At 40.8% G+C, this 21,252-nt stretch overlaps 2 protein-coding genes across 2 annotated transcripts; one reads left to right on the top strand and one right to left on the bottom strand.

The window, feature by feature from the left end:
* The first annotated feature begins 1,112 nt into the window (after positions 1 to 1,112).
* tspan3b (tetraspanin 3b) lies at positions 1,113 to 5,175 on the top strand. Its single transcript, XM_084001713.1, has 7 exons — positions 1,113 to 1,243; positions 2,140 to 2,331; positions 2,453 to 2,527; positions 2,721 to 2,822; positions 2,940 to 3,092; positions 3,209 to 3,292; positions 4,029 to 5,175. Exons 1-7 carry the CDS (start codon positions 1,181 to 1,183, stop codon positions 4,119 to 4,121), a joined length of 762 nt encoding a protein of 253 aa, XP_083857839.1. The 5' UTR covers positions 1,113 to 1,180; the 3' UTR covers positions 4,122 to 5,175.
* An 82-nt stretch (positions 5,176 to 5,257) lies between these two features.
* Positions 5,258 to 13,499, bottom strand: LOC311004005 (proline-serine-threonine phosphatase-interacting protein 1-like). Its single transcript, XM_083995940.1, has 15 exons — positions 13,299 to 13,499; positions 12,720 to 12,820; positions 11,819 to 11,893; positions 10,999 to 11,033; positions 10,796 to 10,902; positions 10,528 to 10,590; positions 10,260 to 10,352; positions 9,831 to 9,876; positions 9,524 to 9,603; positions 9,031 to 9,129; positions 7,713 to 7,809; positions 7,373 to 7,466; positions 7,063 to 7,151; positions 6,488 to 6,615; positions 5,258 to 6,393 (listed from the first exon to the last, which is right to left on the bottom strand). Exons 1-15 carry the CDS (start codon positions 13,329 to 13,331, stop codon positions 6,262 to 6,264), a joined length of 1,272 nt encoding a protein of 423 aa, XP_083852066.1. The 5' UTR covers positions 13,332 to 13,499; the 3' UTR covers positions 5,258 to 6,261.
* Positions 13,500 to 21,252: the final 7,753 nt, after the last annotated feature.

Raw genomic sequence — 21,252 nt, 5'->3', positions numbered from 1 at the left:
GCTCCAGCCCTCAGTCTGAACACCAAAAGCTGACAGAAACAAATGTGACAAGTTTCAACTCAATAAAACCAACGCTTTGGGCACCAGTCCGAGTCATTACTGACTCTGTGCCCCAAAGGTCCACATTGTCTATTGAGTAATTTATCTTGACCTCATAGCAGATGCACAGGTCTCATAGGTTTCACGTAGAGACAGATGGACCATATCAAATTTGTCTCTTACATTCATTTATTTTTGCCAAGGACTGTGAGGATGCTGTTTGTACATTATTATTTATTCAAGCCTAAGACTGAACATCTGAAAAATATATGTAGTCAGCAAAAGGATTGTCATATGGTTGCAGGGTGGTCTCAACCACTGTGCTCACTTGATACACATTTCATGCCTGTATAAAACTAGCAGTCATACACTGCCACCCCCTGGCATGAAAACCTTCACTTCACAGCAGTAAAATCTCAGTGGTGATTGCACCACTATGTTTTTGTTTTGTTTTTGTTCTTCAATGGACTCATATTAGCTATGTGTTCAGGAGAGGGGTGCTATCTGCATGCAATAATCCCACCTGAGTTGATAAAGGCTTAAATATGAATTCATATCTGGTTGCAATGCATTTTCTAGAAACATGCAGGTACTAAACAGGCAGTGTTGAACAGATGAAACATAAATAGTGTATCTGTTATTACTTATGATAAGCGTCCTGACATATTACAACCTATTACTTTGATTTCAATTCACTTTGTGGTGAACAAATGATGATAAATGACCTCTTGAGGCATTATAGTGAATTGTCATCTTCTACAGGACGATTATATGAATGGCTGTGTAATAATGAGTGTGATGGGGATGGTAATGTTATGGTTAATGAACTAATACATGGTTTCAGATTAAATGCAACAGTTGCATTGTGTGTGTGTGTGTGTGTTACATTGTTCCAGGGGATCAATGTTCACATAGCCACCATACATCTGGGCTGTTTGTTTTGAATGATGATGTCATCTAAGCACGTGACCTTTGGGGGGGGCTGTTGATTGCGGTGATTTCATTGGTGGAGCCCAGAAGCCTGTGCACAACGGGGCAGGACCACCGAAGCCATTTTATTATTGTAACAGCGAAGGTGCAAGGTGCATCAATATATTTTGTTTTGTTTACCCACAATTTTAATTTTAATGCTCAAGACACAATGGGACAGTGTGGAATTACGTCATCCAAAACCGTCTTGGTTTTTCTCAATCTCATATTTTGGGTAAGAAAAACGAGCAGATGTTTGAACAATGTGCAGCAGCAGCATCCCAGTGATGAGCGTTAGCTCTAGCTAGCAAACTGCGCCAGAGATGCGCTGCGGGGCGGGGGGGACAGATTAGACGATAGACGGGCCCGGCGGGTTATTCACCGACGCGTTTTGTAATTCACCGAGAGGTTTGTAAAACGGAGAGGCAATGTTGAGACGGGCTCCAGCTGTGCAGCAGTGTGTCGGTAGCTGCCGCCCACCAGTTGTATATGACGTTATGCGGCAGCTGCCAGGTGCTGTAGCGTCAGCTGAGTGCGGCTGCAGTGCTACATGAAGCTACACCACATCATTGTTCCAGCAACAGATCAGCACACGGTTTGATTAAAACACACAATAATGATTAAATGCAAACCACAAAATGAGCCCTGGAGGGTGTAATCCCAGAATGTAGAGATATCAACCGGCCTAGTTCACCCTGCACCTGTCTCTCAAACTTGTTATTATCTGAGCTTTAGCCTATCTGCCATTATTCATAAGCTTGTACATATGTGTGTAATTGGACATTAATTGTTGACCTGTCTCTGTGTGTCATACTGGCATGATCACAGTTACGTCCAGGATTGCCAAAACTGTTTCTACAAGGTTATCAATGTCATCCTGAATAAAAATCAGCAAATAAATACTTAGCCTAACAGCTCTACACTCATCATAAGGCACCACCCAGCTGCATTGCTGCACTGAAGAGTTTATCATCATGACAGAAAAAATAGTTCATCATCAGTCAGTAATGAATAGAGAAAGAATATTTATTATGACATATAGTTAACAAGTGAATGTGACAGTCATGTGTGGTCCTTTGAAGGACGTCCTCTCTGTGTCTCTGATCCCTGTTTCTTTGGTTTTACATGCAGGCCGCCGCCGGAATTTTATGCTACATTGGAGCCTATGTGTTTATCACATATGATGACTATGACCACTTCTTTGAAGACGTGTACACTTTGATCCCTGCTGTCATTATAATAGCTGTTGGGACCCTGCTCTTCATCATCGGCCTGATTGGCTGCTGTGCAACAATACGTGAAAGCTCCTGTGGACTGGCAACAGTGAGTGTGCTCTACATGTCTGTTAGTCATGGAAGAAACAAATCAACATCAGACTGTGGATAAATGTTTATTTAACCTTAATAATGGGTGTCTGAACAATGCGTCTTTGATGTTATTTCAGTTTGCTGCCATTCTCCTGCTGGTGTTTGTAACAGAGTGTGTGGTGGTGGTGCTGGGCTACATATACAGGGCAAAGGTAAACACACACTAACTGGATTGCTGTAGTGATTTATAGATGGATCTGAATTTTTGTGTTTAAGATTAAAAAGTATTATTATTGTATGAAAATGCAGTTATTGCTGCATTCTGTATCGTGTTTTGCAAATCTTTAGGGTGAGAGTGCTGCCTTAAGCCCTACCTTGTTAACAGCACCTGTGTAAATGTTTCAGGTTGAAGATGAGGTGAATCACTCCATTCAGAAGGTTTACAATGAGTACAACGGCACCAACACTGATGCTCCCAGCCGTGCTATTGACTATGTACAGAGGCAGGTGAGGGGAAAAAAAGTCAACTGTGTCAAATCTTGTTTTTTTGACAGATAAAAATTAAACAGCCTTAATGTTCTAATATTTCTAATGCCCTCTTGTTTTGATGTATATTTTTGTCAGCTTCACTGCTGTGGCATTCACAACTACTCTGACTGGAGGAACACTCGCTGGTTTAAAGAATCCAAGAACAACAGCGTACCAGTCAGCTGCTGTCAGCCCAACATCAGCAACTGCACTGGCACTCTCACTCGACCAGCAGATCTCTACCAAGAGGTAAACACAGCACGCTTCAGTGTAGAAGCATGAGCCCACAGACGAAACAGTTCTTGTCGCTTGTGTATTCGTTATGGCCATGAAACTCTTTTAATGTCTTTTATTTTCTGTTGTAGGGTTGTGAAGCTCTTGTTGTGAAGAAGTTAAAGGAGATCATGATGTATGTCATATGGGCTGCATTAACGTTTGCATCTATACAGGTAAGGGGGACAATAAATAACACAGATGGACAGCAGATGCATAGAAATCGGTCCAGTTGTTTGACTGCTGTACTGTTAGAGATTTTCTCAAATTGAAGTTTTTGATATGTAATCCTATTTATCGCGAAAATTTGACAGTGATCCCAAATCTAAGAGCCTGTTTGAGTACTTCACACTGAGGTTACGGTAATTCATCAGTTATGCTGCCTTTCTGCAAATAAAACACATTTAAGATTTCTTACTATCAGACTGTTCTAAAATCATGTTTAGTGGGGACATGGTTACAGCTGCAGTTATCTCTGTTGGCAGAAAACTGAGCTGACGGCAGTTCTGACCTAATTGTGTCAAAGGATTTCTGGTGTGCTCAACAGCGCAGCATGGTTGCTGCTGACCAGCAAACCCTTGCTTAGGCAGCGTGGCAAATCATTTTATTTTACATTCAAACATCCTCATTATAAAATAGCATGAATTCTGATTGTGTGAAAAGATTCTGCTAATTGGTTTAAAAGCGCTTGCTTCTGCAGCGTGATTTTCCATTGTTGCATGGTGACAAAAAGAAATGAGTCCATGTGATCTGGATGCTGGTTTAAAGAGCTTCAGCTGTCTGTCCAAACACTCCCATTGAATTTGATCCTGAGCTCCTGCAGTTTGATCACACTCCTGTCTCAATTGCCTTCCAAGGACGTAATGACTTAAGTAAAAGCTTTTCTTTCATTCCTGTGCCGTGTGCCTGCAGATGCTGGGGATGCTCTGTGCCTGCGTGGTGCTGTGCAGGAGGAGTCACGACCCAGCGTATGAGCTACTGGTCACAACCAACAGCTATGCATGAAGGATGCAGCCAGTCAGCGAAGCACTCAGAAAATTAAAAGGAGCGTCACCGGACATGTCCACAGTAGATTTCAGCTGTAGTTATATAAGCTCAAGCACACCTTGCACAATTCATGATAAAGTAGCGAACACTGATGATGTGGTTTGGGTGGGTGGGGGCTAAAAGACAAAACCAGTTATTTATTGACATGCATTGTAAGTTACTGTTACTTTATATGTTTGTTTTTTTCCCTCATAAATACTGATTTACTTATAAAAGCCAAAGTTGTATATGGCTTATTGACATTTGTGATATTGATGCAGATTTTTCTTGTTTCTTTTAATGGATAAAATTTGGGCTCATTTCCAGTGAGCATGATGAGAAGTAATTTGGAGCTTCTTTGTGTTATTATGATTGTGAGTGTGGCATGGAATATAATTCCCTGCACACTTGTTTGCACTATGGCTGGAGCTCTGGAGAAATTTCCTAGTTGTTAAAATGCAACATCTATGCTAAAAAGAACATGTACACTGTTCCTAACATGTGGGCTTTGACCAGACTTTGTGAAAATGGAAAAACTTTTTACCATAGATAGAACAGATTTAGTGTTTGTATCTCTTGTCTTTGCATTTTTGTTGGCGGAGCACCTCTGCCTTTAATCTCTTAAAGCTATGTTTGGTAGAAAGAGTTTCTCATAGTCACAAATATCCAGATCGTGAATGATGTACATTCTGTTTTGGTGTGGATGTCCTCTGAATTTAGCTTCACTAGTGAGCCATTGCTTATATATAAATTGTGAATCAACCTTTTAGTCTCCAGTGCTATTAGTTGGAGTATTATCAGTGTTACCTGAAGACTTGTGTTTGTGTAGATTCAGTTTGATTTATTTCTGTTTAGTTTGCTAGTTATAAACCTGCTATAAAGAAATATGACCAATTATTTTATACATTTTTTGTGTGAAATTGGGCTCTGTTTGAATATTTCTGAGCTGTTAAATTGACCCCTAGATATTTAGTTAGTGCTAAAAGTACAATAAATGAAATTGTGTATAGAGCAAAGAACAGGCAGGGGACAAATAAACTCATACATTTTAACTTGACTGTTTCATTTTCTTTTTATTCACATCAGTTTATATGAAAGTAAATGTGTAACCCGCTAAACAATGTCTACAGAGATAATGATTTGATAATTCATCAGGCACATGGAAAATATGGATATAGTCAAACAAATCAGCATGCCATCATTTGACAGATAGGGGTATAGCTTCCTCAGCTAACTTTTGTACTTCCATCTCCATGGTAACTGATGATCTTCCCAGGTGTCACAGAAAATACTTTTTAGACAGCAGACATGCAGTTATTACGTGAGTACATGGCCCTCTATTTTTCCCAGCTCACAAACACAACACAAATACCAAAACAAAACCATATGAGCACCTGAGGTAGGTGCTCATCTAAATATGACCACACACTCTTATTTAAATCTTGCATCAGATGCACTCCTCTATTTTCTAACCAACTGAACATAATTATCAGTCAATTATGTCAGTGCCATTTTAAGTCTGAATAACCTGCGATAGGTAATGTCATTGTAGATGTCCAGAGCTCAGCTTTATATAGTACAGCTTGTTCTACTAACAACTGATTGTTTTCTTGGTTGTTCAGTACTGCCAAATAAAGGACAAAAAAAATGACTGATGGAGCAATGTCAGTGGAAGCCATTTTCTTTTGAAGGTTATCAAAATTTTAAGAGCTAATTTATTTTTAGTTTGTCCAGTCCACTGACACTGTTCATACATCAGTCTAAGCAAAGTGAGTGAAGACAATAAGAATCCCAGCCATAAAGCACATGAGGTAGCAGGGTTAAATATGACTAATTCACAATTAATAAATAATAATCCCACTTAATCTTTCAACAGCTTCATTCCCACTAAATGATACATTCAGTGCAGGTTCTAGGAAATCAGGTAAACTTGACAGCTGATTGTAAAGAGAAAAAAAAAATAAAGAGAAAAAGAAGATTTATCCAGGAGGTCAGGCAGAGCAAGTGTGTGATAAGTGAATCTGTATGCATGCATGTTCATGTATGTGACTGTAGGCAATGACACAGCAGGAATTATTGACTGCTGTGTCATATATTTATTGTTTGTGTGTGTATGTGCTCAGAGTTTTCCCAGATAATTTCCTGGCACCAGTCCGGTCTGGTTGTCCCTCTCCACTGTCCACCAGCCGTCTTCTCCTCTATCCAACACTCGGACCCTGTCGCCTCTGCTCACAGACAACTCATCATCCACCTGACCCGTCAACAAACATGAAAAAGATGAAGGGTCATCTGCTTTCATCAAACTTTGTTTCTTGTCCAATGATTAAGTGCTGCCATATAATTACCTGTGCAGCATATGTATAAACTGCTATGTAGATGTCCTCCTCCTCATCAGCTGGTAATGAGGCCAATGCTCTGTCCTGCAGGAGGCCTAGTATAGGTTCATATCCAGGGTCTGAACTCTCAACTGAGACTAGAGTCACAACAGACAGTTGCAAATGCCAAAGGTTAGCATCTCTTAAAAATCAAATTAAGTTAAACAATACATTTATTTATTCAATTCAAATTTACAATATGTTTTCTTATTCAGTTTATAAAACACTGAATCCCACATAGGATGCTGTGTTTTGTAAGTATATAGAGTAAGATGACACTTTCAATTGGTTTTTATACTTCAGCTTTGTCTACATTATGTGGCTTACTAAATTGTATGAATTCACATCAAGCGCATGTCAGTTTTAAAACCTTAGGGCACATATTGTGTTTTCTAAAAGGTAAATCCATGAGTGAAAAAGTAATCCACAGTAATACATGAAGATATGAGGGAAACTACAATAATTAAGATAAAACTGAATAATTAATAACATCTCTAATGTAATGAACTGTGAGATAATGGGAAATGAGTAATTGTAGTACATACGGTTGCCAACAGATGTCAGTGCTGATCGTGCGTTCTGCGGACGGTCAACGCTGATGTTCACAGAGCTTCCGAGAAGGGCACGAGAGCACCTGTGTGACCCAAGTTCAAGTCAGATATTAGGAATAGAGGTGAGGTGTGGTGTAGGGTCAACATGTCAAAAGGAACTGAAAAAAGGATGAATCAGGAGGAGAAAGCAATTTCTCAGTGCGACACTGATCCTGTTGTCTTGATGTATAATTGTTTAAGTTATCTTGTACAGTGACAATGTGATCTCCTCCTGATGCCGCCTCTTAGCTTATTTGTCTCACACCTCTTCATCACATCTTGTTCTCCTTCAAAAACAGCCTGACCATTGGTTTCTCCAGATGCATGTGTTGGGTAGCAGCTCTCAAACACAACGGGCTCTTTGGGAGGAAAAGAAAGTTGCTCATTTGAGAAGTGAGGACAAGTCGTGTTCTGCAGCATTGCTAAAACAGAAAGGTTATTAGTTGAGTGGCCCTCAGAATCCCATCATTTTGCTCCTGCACTTTTTCTCACTTCTCTTTTCAAATTTGTAGTTTTCTCTGAAAGGAAATGGCTATGTGAGTCCTGAGTAGCTTCCAAAACTTCCTCATTATTCGAATGCCTGGTGCACCACCATTAGAGCTCACCTGGAGGCCTTGATCCTGTGCCTTTTATCTTTATGAAGCAGTCGTTGTCTGTTGTGATGTCACACTGCTCCAGCTGCTTCCTCACCTCCTCCAAAAACTACATTTGAAAGGTGAAAGGGTTTTAGACAAATTATTCCCACAGTCCACTGTCACACTAGCTATGGAGCTATATACGTTAGCAGCACAGTAATGTTTTGAGCCAGATACTAACTTCAGCACATCAGCACTTATGTTTATCAGGTATGGTATAATGTTTAAAACGAAGTTAAGGCTTTTAATTTAGCATTTGCTAATCTGCACATCCGCTGGGGGTCATGAATGATCATATTGGACTTATCCACACTGTCAGGCTGACATTACCACACACAGTGTGGGAATTAAGGTCCTTGAACTTAATTGTAGCCTAAATGCAGAGCAGAGTGCAGTAACAAAGGAAGTGCTGATTCTTAAATTATATTTGCACATAAGTATTTGAACCTGTGTCTGGATAAAAATCAAGCATTAATTCAAAGCTGAACACATAGGATGCTGAGGAGGAAATCATTAATGCATTTATATTGACTGTTAGATTACATTTTCTGGTAAAACTAATAATTCATGTTTACATTTATAATGTGTTAGTTGTGCATTTCCTTCTTTTGTTTGAAATTAGTTAACTGTCACAAACTGTCCTGTTTGCATTAAAGCAGAAGTAAGCGATCCGGTCGTTTTGGCTAATGCTGCGTTCCAGGCAGGCTTTTGAAACCGTAAATTACAGCTTCAAGTCACAACTTACGATTTTGTAGCGTTCCAGGCAACCCACTCGTGTTTTTCCGACCTGTTTTACCGGTGAAAGTCACTATAACGGCCACTCGTAACTTCCGACCCGTGAACTCGTACCAGATCGAACTGGTATGACTTCACAGGTCGGAAAAACACGAGTTACGAGTTTCCTTGAACGCACCATAACAGTCCTCGTCCCTACATCACCACATTCACGGCGTCCCTTGGCTGCACACACAGCCCTGCATGCCGTTCTCTCTCCTCATTGGATAAAAACTGTAGGATACGATAAATGTTTTCCCCTCGGCTCAGAGCAGAGCAGAGGGACTGGGAGACCCGTGTTTTGGTCCAAACACTCTATGTAAGTGATTGCTGTCGGAAGATATAACTATTTAAGACTTATATTAACACAAATATATCACTTACTTCTGCTTTAACACACTGCAGTAGTTGTTAATTGATTAGTACCAATATGGCCCATCATAGTAGTGAACAAATTACTATAGTATTCTTACAATGGTGTTATCATGATGTGACAGTAGGAAAGTGAGCTCACCTCATCATCTTTGACACACTGCATGGAGAAGTGGTTGCAGTGGTCCCAAAGAACACACCTGAGCTTGGTGATGCGATCTCCCTCCATTTGCTGAAACACCTAAAAAAACAAACAAACAAACAAAAAACATACACACGTAACCCTCCACTGTAACATTCCCTAGTTAATATCAGTAACTTATTGAGACATGGTTGTTTTCTCATGTTTCCCAACACTGGTCATACTGTATTTGTGTGCATAGCCTGTTTTATCTGCATGAACATAACATGGCTCTATTATACTTGACTACCACATGAATAGGCTTCTGCAGTTTTAAACATGCTCACTGCAACATGAGATGTATTTCTCCACTGGTCAGCAATAAGCAGGTGTTAAGAGATTCTGCAGTTAAAGGGATGTGGTGTGAGGTTAAGTTTGTCTGGTTAGACCAACTTGCAACTTTCTGTGTCAGAGAGCATTGCAGGATATAGGAATAGGCTATCATCCACTGTACCTCACATGTGCTCTTATGTGTTTCCTCCCAGTCCCGGCGAATGCTTTCTAGCTCAGCAATGGAGTTGGAGTACAGCTTCTCTGTGAGTATAATTGTAGATAGTTGGAATTAGAAATGAAATACAGCAATAAAGAGGAGTAAACTTTGTGCAGTTTTGCTTCAGAATTGACAACTACTCAATGTAAAGTGAATCATTTACACAAATAACTCTCTAAATGTACATCACCAGTTGAAGCCAGATGATGTGATTCAAAAGAAAAGCAGATATATGCAGGTTAAAAAAAGACATCTGAGGAAATGTGCATACCTGCTTCAGTGGCTGTCTGTCTGCATTGCTTGGCTCTGTGACGTACCTGTGAAACAAATTTTACACAGGAAGCAACACACATGACCAATTTGATAAAGTCTGATCACAAGCCAGAGAGACATAAACCTTGTATGTGAATATGTCTATTTAGACAATCAGGGTTATTTGGGGAGCCTGAAACAAGACAGATAACACATTGACACAGCAACACTTTGTTCCTCTTTGCTTGCTGTTTCATTGCATCACTGATGGTGCACTTTGCACAAAGTCTCTCCCACAAAAGTGCTGCCCTACTTGCAGTGATGGTTCGAGTGCTGAATATTAAAATGATCTACCCCTTGTGGGTTTGCATATGGATTCCTTTAATTGGGGCATCAGTTTCTTCAGAAACTTGTCTTTACATTACTGTAGAGACATCATTGGTTGCACCTTTTCTGAGTTTTTAGATGTTATGTTGGTCCTTTCAGCCCCCTGCTCTGCTTCATCTGCCTCCTTGCATCTCAGCTCATAGTTCTTCTTTGACTGCAAAAAAAAAGAGAAACAACAACCCGTTGACCGTAAATGACGTACAGCGTTTGCTCTTTCTGCCAATGATGCACGTACAACATATCGAACCTTCACAAAGAGGAAGTGTTTGCTTTCTGAATTTAAAGTTAAAAACATATTCAAAGGAAACCAGCAGTGGCTGTTTCCCTACCTCCATGGTTTTCTTGAAGAAAGAAACCTTTTTCTTCTGAACCTTCTCCATGATGCTTTCGAGCTATAATAGGAAACAGTACAGTGAAAATTAAAACTTGTATTCATGCAGTTGCAGTGTTCAGTTGCTGACATACACTTGAAACTTGAAACCAAAAATATCAGTGTTTGAAATATGACCTCACAGTGGTCATCTGGGTAATCAAACTTAGCACCTCTCTGTTTGTGTACAATAGTTTGGTTGTTAGGCAACATAAATTTCCCAATACCTTCTTCCTCTGCTCTTTCTGGTGTTCTCTGAATGTCTCAATTTTTTTCACCTCCTCTTTCAATATATCGGATAGTTGGATGTGAAAGTTCCCAATGCTCTCAATTTCTGTGGCAAAAACAATCAAAACAGTAATATCTGACCACAATTAAGATACACAGCAGCAATAATTAATACTTTGGTTGGATTTGTCAAACAACTTACGTGTTTTTAATTGATCAAAGGACGCTTTCAAGGTGCTGAAAGGAACATATGAGATCAGAGATGATTCAACAACTCGGTTCAGCTTTTACCTTGAAGAGGCTGATTATGTTTACAAGATAAAAATAAAACAAGAAGCATCCACTGGGCCTTTACAACTCAGATGTAGCTTGTTATTTTTAACCAGAAAGTTGCTTCCTGTTCCTTTCATTTACAGTTGGGGTCTGATGAAGCAGCCACACCAGAGCAGTTTGGATTGTACAAAATAGTACCAAGGGCACCTCACTTTCATTCACTGACAGTAATTAAATAGTGCTTCATTAGTCAGAGAGTCAGAGACACCAACTGACCTTGCACCTTATTGTTGCAGTAGAAAATGTCTTTCATTATTGTCAGGCCATGTTTCTGTTTTTTGAGGTTTAGCAGTGGGTGGAGGAAACTTGAAAAAACAGGAAATAGGCAAAAAAATAATGACCCACTATGTACAAATTACTATGCATCTGCAGTAAATAGTTAGGTGGTAGACACACACACACACACACACACACACACACACACACACACACACACACACACACACACACACACACACACACACACACACACACACACACGGCGTTATCTGAATAGCGCTATCTCTGTATTCAGATAACGTTGTGTATATATAATATACAGTATATATATATATATATATATATATATATATATATATATAGACAGACTCTGTATTCAGATAACGCTGTGTGTGTGTGTGTGTGTGTGTGTGTGTGTGTGTGTGTGTACATATAGATAGATATCAGGACATCACCCACTATGCATTTACCTGATCTCTGAGTGGCCGCCAGCTTTGCGAGCAATAACCACCAGGTCCTTCCCATATTTCTCCTCTGCTAGTGCCCTGTGGAGAATGACCAGACAAACATGTTACCCTGAAGCACAGCATTTGTGTTTTAGTGTTTTGTTGTGAAGTCTAGTTGTAACATAGCAAAGATGTGTTTCTTTCTGATAAAATGTTCTTTATCTATTGTGATGAACATAAGTGTGACTAATAACATGTGCTGCTGAATCAGATTGCCATAAATATATTTTCCAGGAAGTTCATTTAAAGGTGTACAGAAATGGCCGTTTGTCCTGTTAGTCGCGCCGAGTTGTCACGAGCTGCAACACGAGTTTACTCGAGTGAGGAAAACGAATTTGATTGGTCGTTATCGAGCGGGCGGGATATTCAAAGCTTGGGGCGAGCCCGAGCTCCGTGTGTGTGTGCGTGTGTCAGACGTTTGAATGACGGATGACGGATCCAATATCAGTGGCTGGTGAATCGTGTACAGGCTGACGTATAATCCGTGCGCCTGCATTATCCAATGCGAAAAAAAAAATACACACTTTCATCCCAGATTTACTCAAAAATAGAATTTTGCACAAAGTTTGGCCTACAACGTCTGAAAGATGAGTTATCACATTAATTTTATGACCCAAAGTGGGCTCAAATTCAATTTTCTTTTCTGTACACCTTTAAAGATCTTCTTGTCTCTGCCTCATATTGTTGCAATATAAACATCCTCTGACATTACCAAAATCCCCAGTGACATAATTTTTTTTAAGCAATCTGATAAAACACCACAAACACAGATAGGCCATAGTATTGTAAGGATTCTTCATAAGCTCCTTGTTTAATGGTCAGTTTTTATTTCAGCTACTTAAACATCTGTACAAAGTCATACTACCTCATCTTTAAAAGCTCCTCCACATCTTTGCACATTTGCCTTCCATCTCGTAACCTTTGGATCACAGCGTCATACCCAACGTGGCAATTAAAATCTGACCCCTGTGTTGGGAAGACATCGAAAAAATTAAGAGAAATTCTGCAATGAATTCTGTTACTCAACAAGAATTACAACATGTCCTTGTGTTAATCCTGGAGTCACACTGTGTGGTAAAAATGCAGAACTACCTATATGCAATAGTTTGAGGGCGACATACTCAGTCATATGTAGGGCGGATAGATAAAGTCATATAAGATCAGTAAGGCGCAGGGTGGCCTTTCACACGTTACAGTAACTTCCACAGAGAGGGAGGACTGTACAGATGTTTCTTGAAGTGACATTATCAACACATTTTTGTTTTTTTAACATGTCATATTTGACCTCTACATTGCTACTGTATTTCTGATACTCACAGGAACTATGTATAGTTTATGTTACTTATGAACTGAGATAAGATAAACATATGATGCGTGATTGCGAAGATATGAGTCTACACAAGGACAGCCACGGCAAAGCATGAGACTACAAAAGCAGACTTACCCAGAAAGCATCTTTAAACATCAAAGGGGCCATCTCACGTGTTACTTCCTTGAACTGAACACGAGCTGCTTTCCCTTGAATGAACTCCTCTTACAGGACTTGACTTGAAAACTGATTGCTGACCAGCAGCTCAGATGAAGTTGCTGAAGCTCGGCGGAAACTTTGGTAAGTAAGTAAGTAAGCTGTGTTTCAAGCCGTGAGTGGCCCAAACGTCACTGAGTCATTTTGAATGAGGAAGAGCTTCTGTCCCATGATGTCACTGACCACAGTAAGCTCAGCCCATGTGTGAGTCTCTGTTTCACTATCATTTAATGGATGTGTCTGAAAGTTGGTTAAAGGCTTAATGCACAGTCTGTCTGACACATCTGTGTATCTGCAGGTCTGCAATGTTGGGTGAAGAAAGAACCAGGCTCAGGTGTTAATGTGTCTTAATAAGTAGCCACCTTAGCAATGTTTGTTTGTGTGTTTACTCGTCTGCATTTGCATTTGCATTTGCAGAGGCTATTTTTCAGGTTCACAAATTGCATTAAAATTTAAAGCAGAAGTAAGTGATATATTTGTGTTAATATAAGTCTTAAATAGTTATATCTTCCGACAGCAATCACTTACATAGAGTGTTTGGACCGAAACACGGGTCTGTCAGTCACTCTGCTCTGCTCTGAGCCGAGGAGAAAACATTTATCGTATCCTACAGTTTTTATCCAATGAGGAGAGAGAACGGCATGCAGGGCTGTGTGTGCAGCCAAGGGACGCCGTGAATGTGGCGACGTAGGGACGAGGACTGTTATGGTGCGTTCAAGGAAACTCGTAACTCCTGTTTTTCCGACCTGTGAAGTTGTATCAGTTTGATCTGGTACGAGTTCACGGGTCAGAAGTTACGAGTGGCCGTTATAGTGACTTTCACAGGTAAAACAGGTCGGAAAAACACGAGTGGGTTGCCTGAAACGCTACAAAGTCGTAAGTTGTGACTTGAAGCTGTAATTTACGATTTCAAAAGCCTGCCTGGAATGCAGCATTAGCGAAAACGACCGGATCGCTTACTTCTGCTTTAAGTAAATCAACACAAATGTAACTAAGGCACTTGTATTGTTTTTTGTTTTGTAATGATGTGCACCATTTATTTGACTACTTACTTCAGCCACATTAAATTATTTTGTTACAAGTATGTCTGATTATAAGAAAAATATGGTCATTCACCACTTGTTTAGTACGTTGTTGTGTCAACCACTAGAGGGAGACATAGACCTCTCTGAAATATCTCAAACACACATGTCTTAACTTACTGTAAAGTATGAAATGAGAACAAACCCTCCCATCACACAGGGTTCAGACATAAAACCCACAAATCTCTGTATCCTATTGAGTTGAATACAAATTGTGCCTCAGGCGTCTCACAGAGGGGAAGACACTGAGACACGTGGATGAGCACCTAAAGGCTTATTATTGATTTTCAAAGTGAGGGGAAGGACAGACTGTGGTGTCTCTCACCAGAGATGTGTGAAAATCTTTGGCTCTCTCACAAAGCCGGGGGATCATTCTGTTGCACACCTAAAGACATGTTAAAGGGGCCGTACAAATCAATAAAGCCGACTGAGAATAATGGAGGTTGGTCTATTTTACTGCTTTTACCTGTTATCATAAATAGCTTTGAGCTTCAATTCTGCATGTGCACCACTACGAAAGTTTGTTGTTTATGCATCTGTTCCATATTTACAATAAGTCTAGCTTGTTGTAAAGTTAACCATGTTTCAATCCGTGTGTACTTTCCAACCTTGTGAAATAACCCTAACCCTAACCCTAAAAGGAAATACAAATTCTCATTCTGCTTGACTAAAGCCATGGGATATAGTTTGAGGGTGAAACAATTCAGTTTTCCCACTTGGAAAAAACTGGACATCCACTAGTTAGAGCGAAGATAATCCTCCCAGGCCGAGGCTTCCACGTTTTCACATTGAGCTGACTGAGTCTGTGGAGCTTGGCCTCTGCTGTGACCCTGTTTGAGGCCTCTAATGGAGGAACAAGCTCTGGGAATCAGCTGTGCTGCCTGGGTCTGAGCACACTCACACACCAGGGTTGCAGCACTCACACACACTTGCTCCCCTTCTCTCATTCGTTTTCTCTCCCTCCCTCACACTCCCCCGGAGTGGCAGTTATTGAACTGTGACAAACTAGCCATGTCAGACCAGCCCCCCTACCTGGGGGATTGGCTAAATGACCTTTCCATTACCCAGCCACTGCTGTATTCCCCCTCCACAGATAGAGTTACACACGCAGCCACACAGCCCATTTGCCAGGACCAGTGTCACTGTTACTACCATTAGCAGCTACATCTTTCTGTGCTTTCGTACACAAATCAATTTTATTTTATTTTATTTTATTTTATTTTTAGATAACTATACTGAAACACATGCAATATATTGATTTTATATACTGCACTCAGCTTCGGAGGTCTGGCCCATGTGTGCATGCTGAGTGACAAACATGTGATGCCAGAAGCAGCTTGGGCCTGGTTACTTGGCTTTGTGCAAGTGTGTGTGTGTGTGTGTGTGTGTGTGTGTGTGTGTGTGTGTGTGTGTGTGTGTTTGTGTGTGTGTGTGTGTGTGTGTGTGTGTGTGTGTGTGTGTGTGTGTGTGTGTGTGAGAGAGATAGAAAGAGAGATAGAGTGAGTGCAAGAGTGAGTGCAAGAGAGAGAGAGAGAGAGAGAAATGCTGGCCTGCAAAGTGTGTGTCTTAACTGGTTTTCACACATTCTCCATCCTCCATTCGTGCTAATCCCCCGTTGACCATTGGTACCAGCCCTGAATCTCACCAGATACTTTAGGGAACAAGTCTGAGGAAGAAAGAGAGTGAAGAGGTGGGTGAGAGGTCAAAGGTTAAAAGTGGATGAAGAGATGATGCAAGAAGAGAGGGATGGATGCAGATATGGGGGGGGTGAACATGTAGAGTTTGAGAGAATGGGGGGAAGTGAAGGAGCCAAAGAAAAGAGAGACTCTGAATGGAAGAGGACAGAGAGCAGTGCTCAGTGGACTGCTGCTGCCCGCCTGATAGGAATGCAATGAAGTGAGCCCTTGGCCACATTAGTGGGAACCTGTTAGGAAGCTGACAGATGGGAAGCTAATGATGTGTAGGCACAAGGGCAGTGACTGTAGTTGCTAGTGAGACGATGTGTAGTGGCTGTCATAATACAGCTGAAAACTAACAGCTGAGGGTGATGGAGGAAGAGGAGGAGGATGAGGAGAGGAGAGAGCAGAATCATACAGCGAGCTGGGAGCCTTTCTCACGTTTGATCTACATCTGCCTTTTAATGAAACATTTATTAGCTGTCTTAATCCTTATTACTGCTAAGAACTCCTACTTTAATCAGTTTGATCCTCATGTGTCTGCTATTCCCTGATGTGATTCTCTGGACACTAGGATGAAGGCAGTATGGACACTCACACATCTTGTATATTTGTTTGCATGGATTTTTCTTTGTATAAATATTTGATCAGAACGGATGTCACACAATGCAGTCGTAGCCATGTTTCTGTTTATCTGATGATTTTAAAATAGCCATGCACGTGCATATGTGCATGTATATTGGTTTGCGTGCAAGGAAAATGTATGTGTGCACATTAGAGTAGATGTGTACTGGTGGTGACCCCTGTAAAATGGATGCGTGCCACAGGAAAATCCCTCTGTGCCCTGCTCCTCCCTCCTCTCCCCCGCACACTCCCTTCAACAGACTGGATTTTGGTGTTGCACTAATTAGCCCAGCGGCCATTTTTTCCCCCACAGGGACACATCCTGTCCCCCTCACCTGTCCCCGCGCCCTCCCCCTTTTCTCTTGCTTTATTTCCTGACCAACTTCCTTTCACCTCTTCTCTCCTAGACTCTCACCTTTTGTCACCTCTGTACTTAACATCTCCCCATGTCATCATCCCCCCTCCCTTCCCCTCCCCTCCCCTCTCCTCCTCATGCTCTCTTCTTCTTTCTCACTCCCTCTTTTCCTCTCACTTTCTCTCCCTCTCTCTTCAACCCTTACATGTTTCCAGCCCTGTTAGTCTCTTGTGACCTGGCCTTTTACCACTCCATAACACTTTTGTGTGCAAATGTGTGTTCTTGTGCACATACCTATATGCAGGCTTTTACAATAACGTATGTGTTTGCAATAAGTGTTTTTTAATGTGTGTGTGTGTGTGTGTGTGTGTGTGTGTGTGTGTGTGTGTGTGTGTGTGTGTGTGTGTGTGTGTGTGTGTGTGTGTGTGTGTGTGTGTGTGTGTTGTTATAAAGGTAAGACTGCTTAGTAATTGCTAAGTGGTTTCATCCATCCGGCAGAGGACAGAGATTCTGCTTGGCTTCACTGCTCTGATCTGGGCCACAAGGGGAGTTAGACTCTGAGATGCAGGTCAACATTGGCAGGAGACTCTAGACTGGACCAGCTCCTTTCTTTGTTTGTATCTGTTCAGATTACAAATGGGTTTTTTAGACTGTAGCTATGTGTGCGGGCATACACGGTCTGTGTGTGTGTGTGTGTGTGTTTACATGTGTGCGCATTTGTGCGCATTTGTGTGCAGTGTGATGTATTGTGTACATATTCATCTTTGTGTGTTTCCTAGGTTTAAAGGGCTATTATGTGGAAGTTGGATACTATTATTCTGTGTCAGACCTTTTGCTGCACGTGGTGAGGATAGCACACTATCAAAGTGAATACAGTAATACCAAGTAAACTTGAACTCTGAGGACAGTGCACACATACAACAGCAGGTGGGGCTGTTGAGTTTCTGTGTTTTGCTGCGTGCTGTGTGCCTGATTCATCTCTTCATCCACATTCCTTTTGTTTTCTGCTCAGTCTCACGGCGAACGGTGAGGCCTTGGGAGAGAATTATCACTGGCTGCTCTGCAGCTCCTCCACCACACGCAGAGAACACTGATAACCCAGAGTTGGTATTGTTACTACAGAAACAATCCATGCACTCACATATTTCAGTTCTAATTATTACTAATTTTTAAACCTAATATATATATATCAATCTTAGCAAAATTAAGCATGTTTCTTTCATTTACACGCTTGAATACAACCACAGTCATGGACTGTTGTCTTCACTGGTACCACAACAGCATTTGATTTATATTTGGAGGATGTTTCTCATTTACTTTTGATTTGGAAATGTAACTCTTTCATTTTTACCACCATTGCATAAAAATGATGTCTCAACCAAGACCTGTCCAACACTCATTTTAGGAAATCACACAGCTCTTTCAGAAATCTTTCTTTTTACATTTTATAAAAAATATTATTATAGGCCCTAATCCTATTATTCTAGATGATATAATTTTTTGGCCACTACATTTTTTTGAAGAAAAAAAGAAAAAGAAAAAAGGACAGGATTAAACTTAATTGAACTGTAGGTCACAAACTTATAGCTGTAGCAAATAAAGGCAAAAAAAAAAATTTGGGCTTGTGGTGCAACAGTAATTTGGTGGTGCATACAGATGTAGGACCTGTACAAGAGCAGCATCAGCAGCTTTATGTGACAGTTCGTCTTTGGTATTGTGATGCTGTGAGCCGTGCAAGGTTGGTTGTTGGCGATCCATCAGGCATTTTATTGCCATGGTAAAACTGAGGACAGCACAGGTTGCATTTTACAGTATTGCAGCAGGGAAAAATGGAGGTAGTTGTTGATTACCTGCGGTTCAGAGTGGTTTAGTTCTTCATTTCTTCACTTTCACCACCGGATTTCCTTTTTGTTAAGCTAGCAAAATATATGACTGAGGAGCTAATGAATAATAAATGCTGCATACAGCGATGTGGGTAGTATACATGCTAATGTCGTGATGTAGAGAGTTCTGTGTGTTATTCCATGAGTCACAATTAACTAAAGAATGACAATGATGAGGTTGTGTCAATACAAAACATCAAATTTCAAAAGAACAAATTATTTAACCTCAACCACTAATATTCATTATTTTCTGCATCAACATTTGACAAAACATATTTTAGACTCTAAGGCTTATTATGAAAGGAAGGAGCAGTTTTATGTTTCATTAAATACTTCAAATACAGTTCAAATTAATTCAAATGTATTACTGCTCATATTACCACATTCTCACTACATAGTCTTATATATCATCAGAGTGGTTGTATTTCTGCACAAACTCACATATACATAAAAACTTTATTTCCACACAATAAATTGCTGTTAGTATGAGCATGGCTCCATCCAGGCGTGATGGGTTATGCAGGCCGGCAGGCAGGCCCAGGTATCACAGTTACAGTGGTGTTGTGCTATGCGGTGGTGTGCATGATTATCGACCAGTGTGTCATGCAGGATAAGGCCCAGTGTGCCTCTGTTGACTGCTTTGCGGTCAGCACTGCAGGGAGCAGGATTGTGGTTAGCCTACAGACAGCCAAGGCTGTGTAAGAAGATCAGCTGTGTGAGTGTGTGTGCATGTGTGTGTGTTTGTCTTCAACTTTCATTGTGTCCTCTCTCTGTTGTTGTGAGGCTTTGCATCTCTGCCCCTATGATCATTTTCTCTCTGACTTACGTCTTGAACTTTTGTCTTTCTTCTTCTTTTTTTCTGTGATTCCATATGCACCGGAAACCCTCCCCCAAACACACACACACGCAAACACACTTCTACTGTTGAGCATTTGGGATGCGCCTTAGGCTTCAAACAAGCCACCAGTAATGGCCCTGCTGTGTGAGTCTACATTCTTGCCACAGCTCATACTTCAATATGCAGCAGAATATTCTCAGGCCACCACCTCACTGCTTGACTGAGTTTTGAGCAGACATGAAATATAATATCAGGTGGAATATTATTCCACCTGATACTTCCTCTTATCTTCTACTTCTTATTTCCCCTTTTTTTTTTGCCCAATTTCAATTTTTTCTTTTTCGCGCGCACACTCACACACACACACACACACACACACACACACACACACACACACACACACACACACACACACACACACACACACACACACACACACACACACACACACACACACACACACACACACACACACACACACACACACACTCTCTCTCACCCTCTCACCCCAGTGACCACAGATGCGTGCAGGAGTTGGGCCCTGTGGCTGGAGCTAATGGATGGCACTAAATGGCGTGGAGCTTTGCACAGGGGAGGCAGAAATGCAGTTTTTGCCATGCTCTGATTCTTCCCTGTCTTCATGATAGCACCGTTCCAGAGAGCTTTATCAATTCTTCATGGGGCCCGGCGCTAAACACAAACAATATCTGACGGAGGTTTGCCACAGGCATGCTCCAAGCACCCTAAACCTCCCCTTTCTCTGTTCCCCCTCAGTATGTTCTGCAAGCTTGGGCAGTTTTGATATAGTCTTGCTGGCATTGGGACATCTTACTCAACATCAGTTCTATTGTTTGATGTGATGTATTTCATCTTGACTGGGTCTGAGTCTTGTCACGACACACTGGTGCTATTGATTGTGGTTTTGTCCGTGTTATTAATGTAACCCTATGGGAAAATTAAAGAAAGGCACAATTTAAAAAAGAAAAAATTTAACTTTTGTTTTAAGTTTGTTACCTCAGTAATAGACCAGTCGTCTAGAGGGCGCTACATTCATTTTTTTTTGGCGGTAAAGAGGTTTTGACAGCCATAAACTCTATATAAAAATAGATAGATAGACTAATCCAAATGATTTTAATTTTTACATATTGAGATCTGTGACAACAGTTCAAAAGTGAAAGAGCTTATTCATCTACGACTCCTGAATAAATATTGTGGACAGTAATGATAGTATGTATTTAACAGGATAAACCGTATGATACAAGACAATATATTACAGTATGAGCCATTAGTTTTAAGTCCAGTGTCCTCTGTGCTTTAATAACATTAGCAAAAATGTCTCAATTATGAGGCTCGCTTATGCTTTTGTCTTCTGACATACACACCATGATTAATGAATTTGTTTGAATAACACCAAG

This window comes from Trachurus trachurus, assembly GCF_905171665.1.
Source record: "Trachurus trachurus genome assembly, chromosome: 3".
In the NCBI taxonomy this organism is placed as follows: domain Eukaryota; kingdom Metazoa; phylum Chordata; class Actinopteri; order Carangiformes; family Carangidae; genus Trachurus; species Trachurus trachurus.
Note: the sequence above shows the minus strand (reverse complement) of the source record. Positions and strands in the feature narration are given on the sequence as shown.

Bases quoted from the DNA above. Each gene is read 5' to 3' on its own strand.
- LOC311004005 (XM_083995940.1), bottom strand. From the start codon at position 13,331: ATGGCCCCTTTGATGTTTAAAGATGCTTTCTGG. The intron at 10,353-10,527 runs GTAGGGAAACAG...TTTTTTTTGCAG, and splicing joins TCTTCAAGAAAACCATGGAG to TCAAAGAAGAACTATGAGCT. The intron at 6,616-7,062 runs GTATGTACTACA...TTGTGACTCTAG, and splicing joins ACTGACATCTGTTGGCAACC to TCTCAGTTGAGAGTTCAGAC.
- tspan3b (XM_084001713.1), top strand. From the start codon at position 1,181: ATGGGACAGTGTGGAATTACGTCATCCAAAACCGTCTTGGTTTTTCTC. The intron at 2,823-2,939 runs GTGAGGGGAAAA...TATTTTTGTCAG, and splicing joins TTGACTATGTACAGAGGCAG to CTTCACTGCTGTGGCATTCA. The intron at 3,293-4,028 runs GTAAGGGGGACA...GTGTGCCTGCAG, and splicing joins TAACGTTTGCATCTATACAG to ATGCTGGGGATGCTCTGTGC.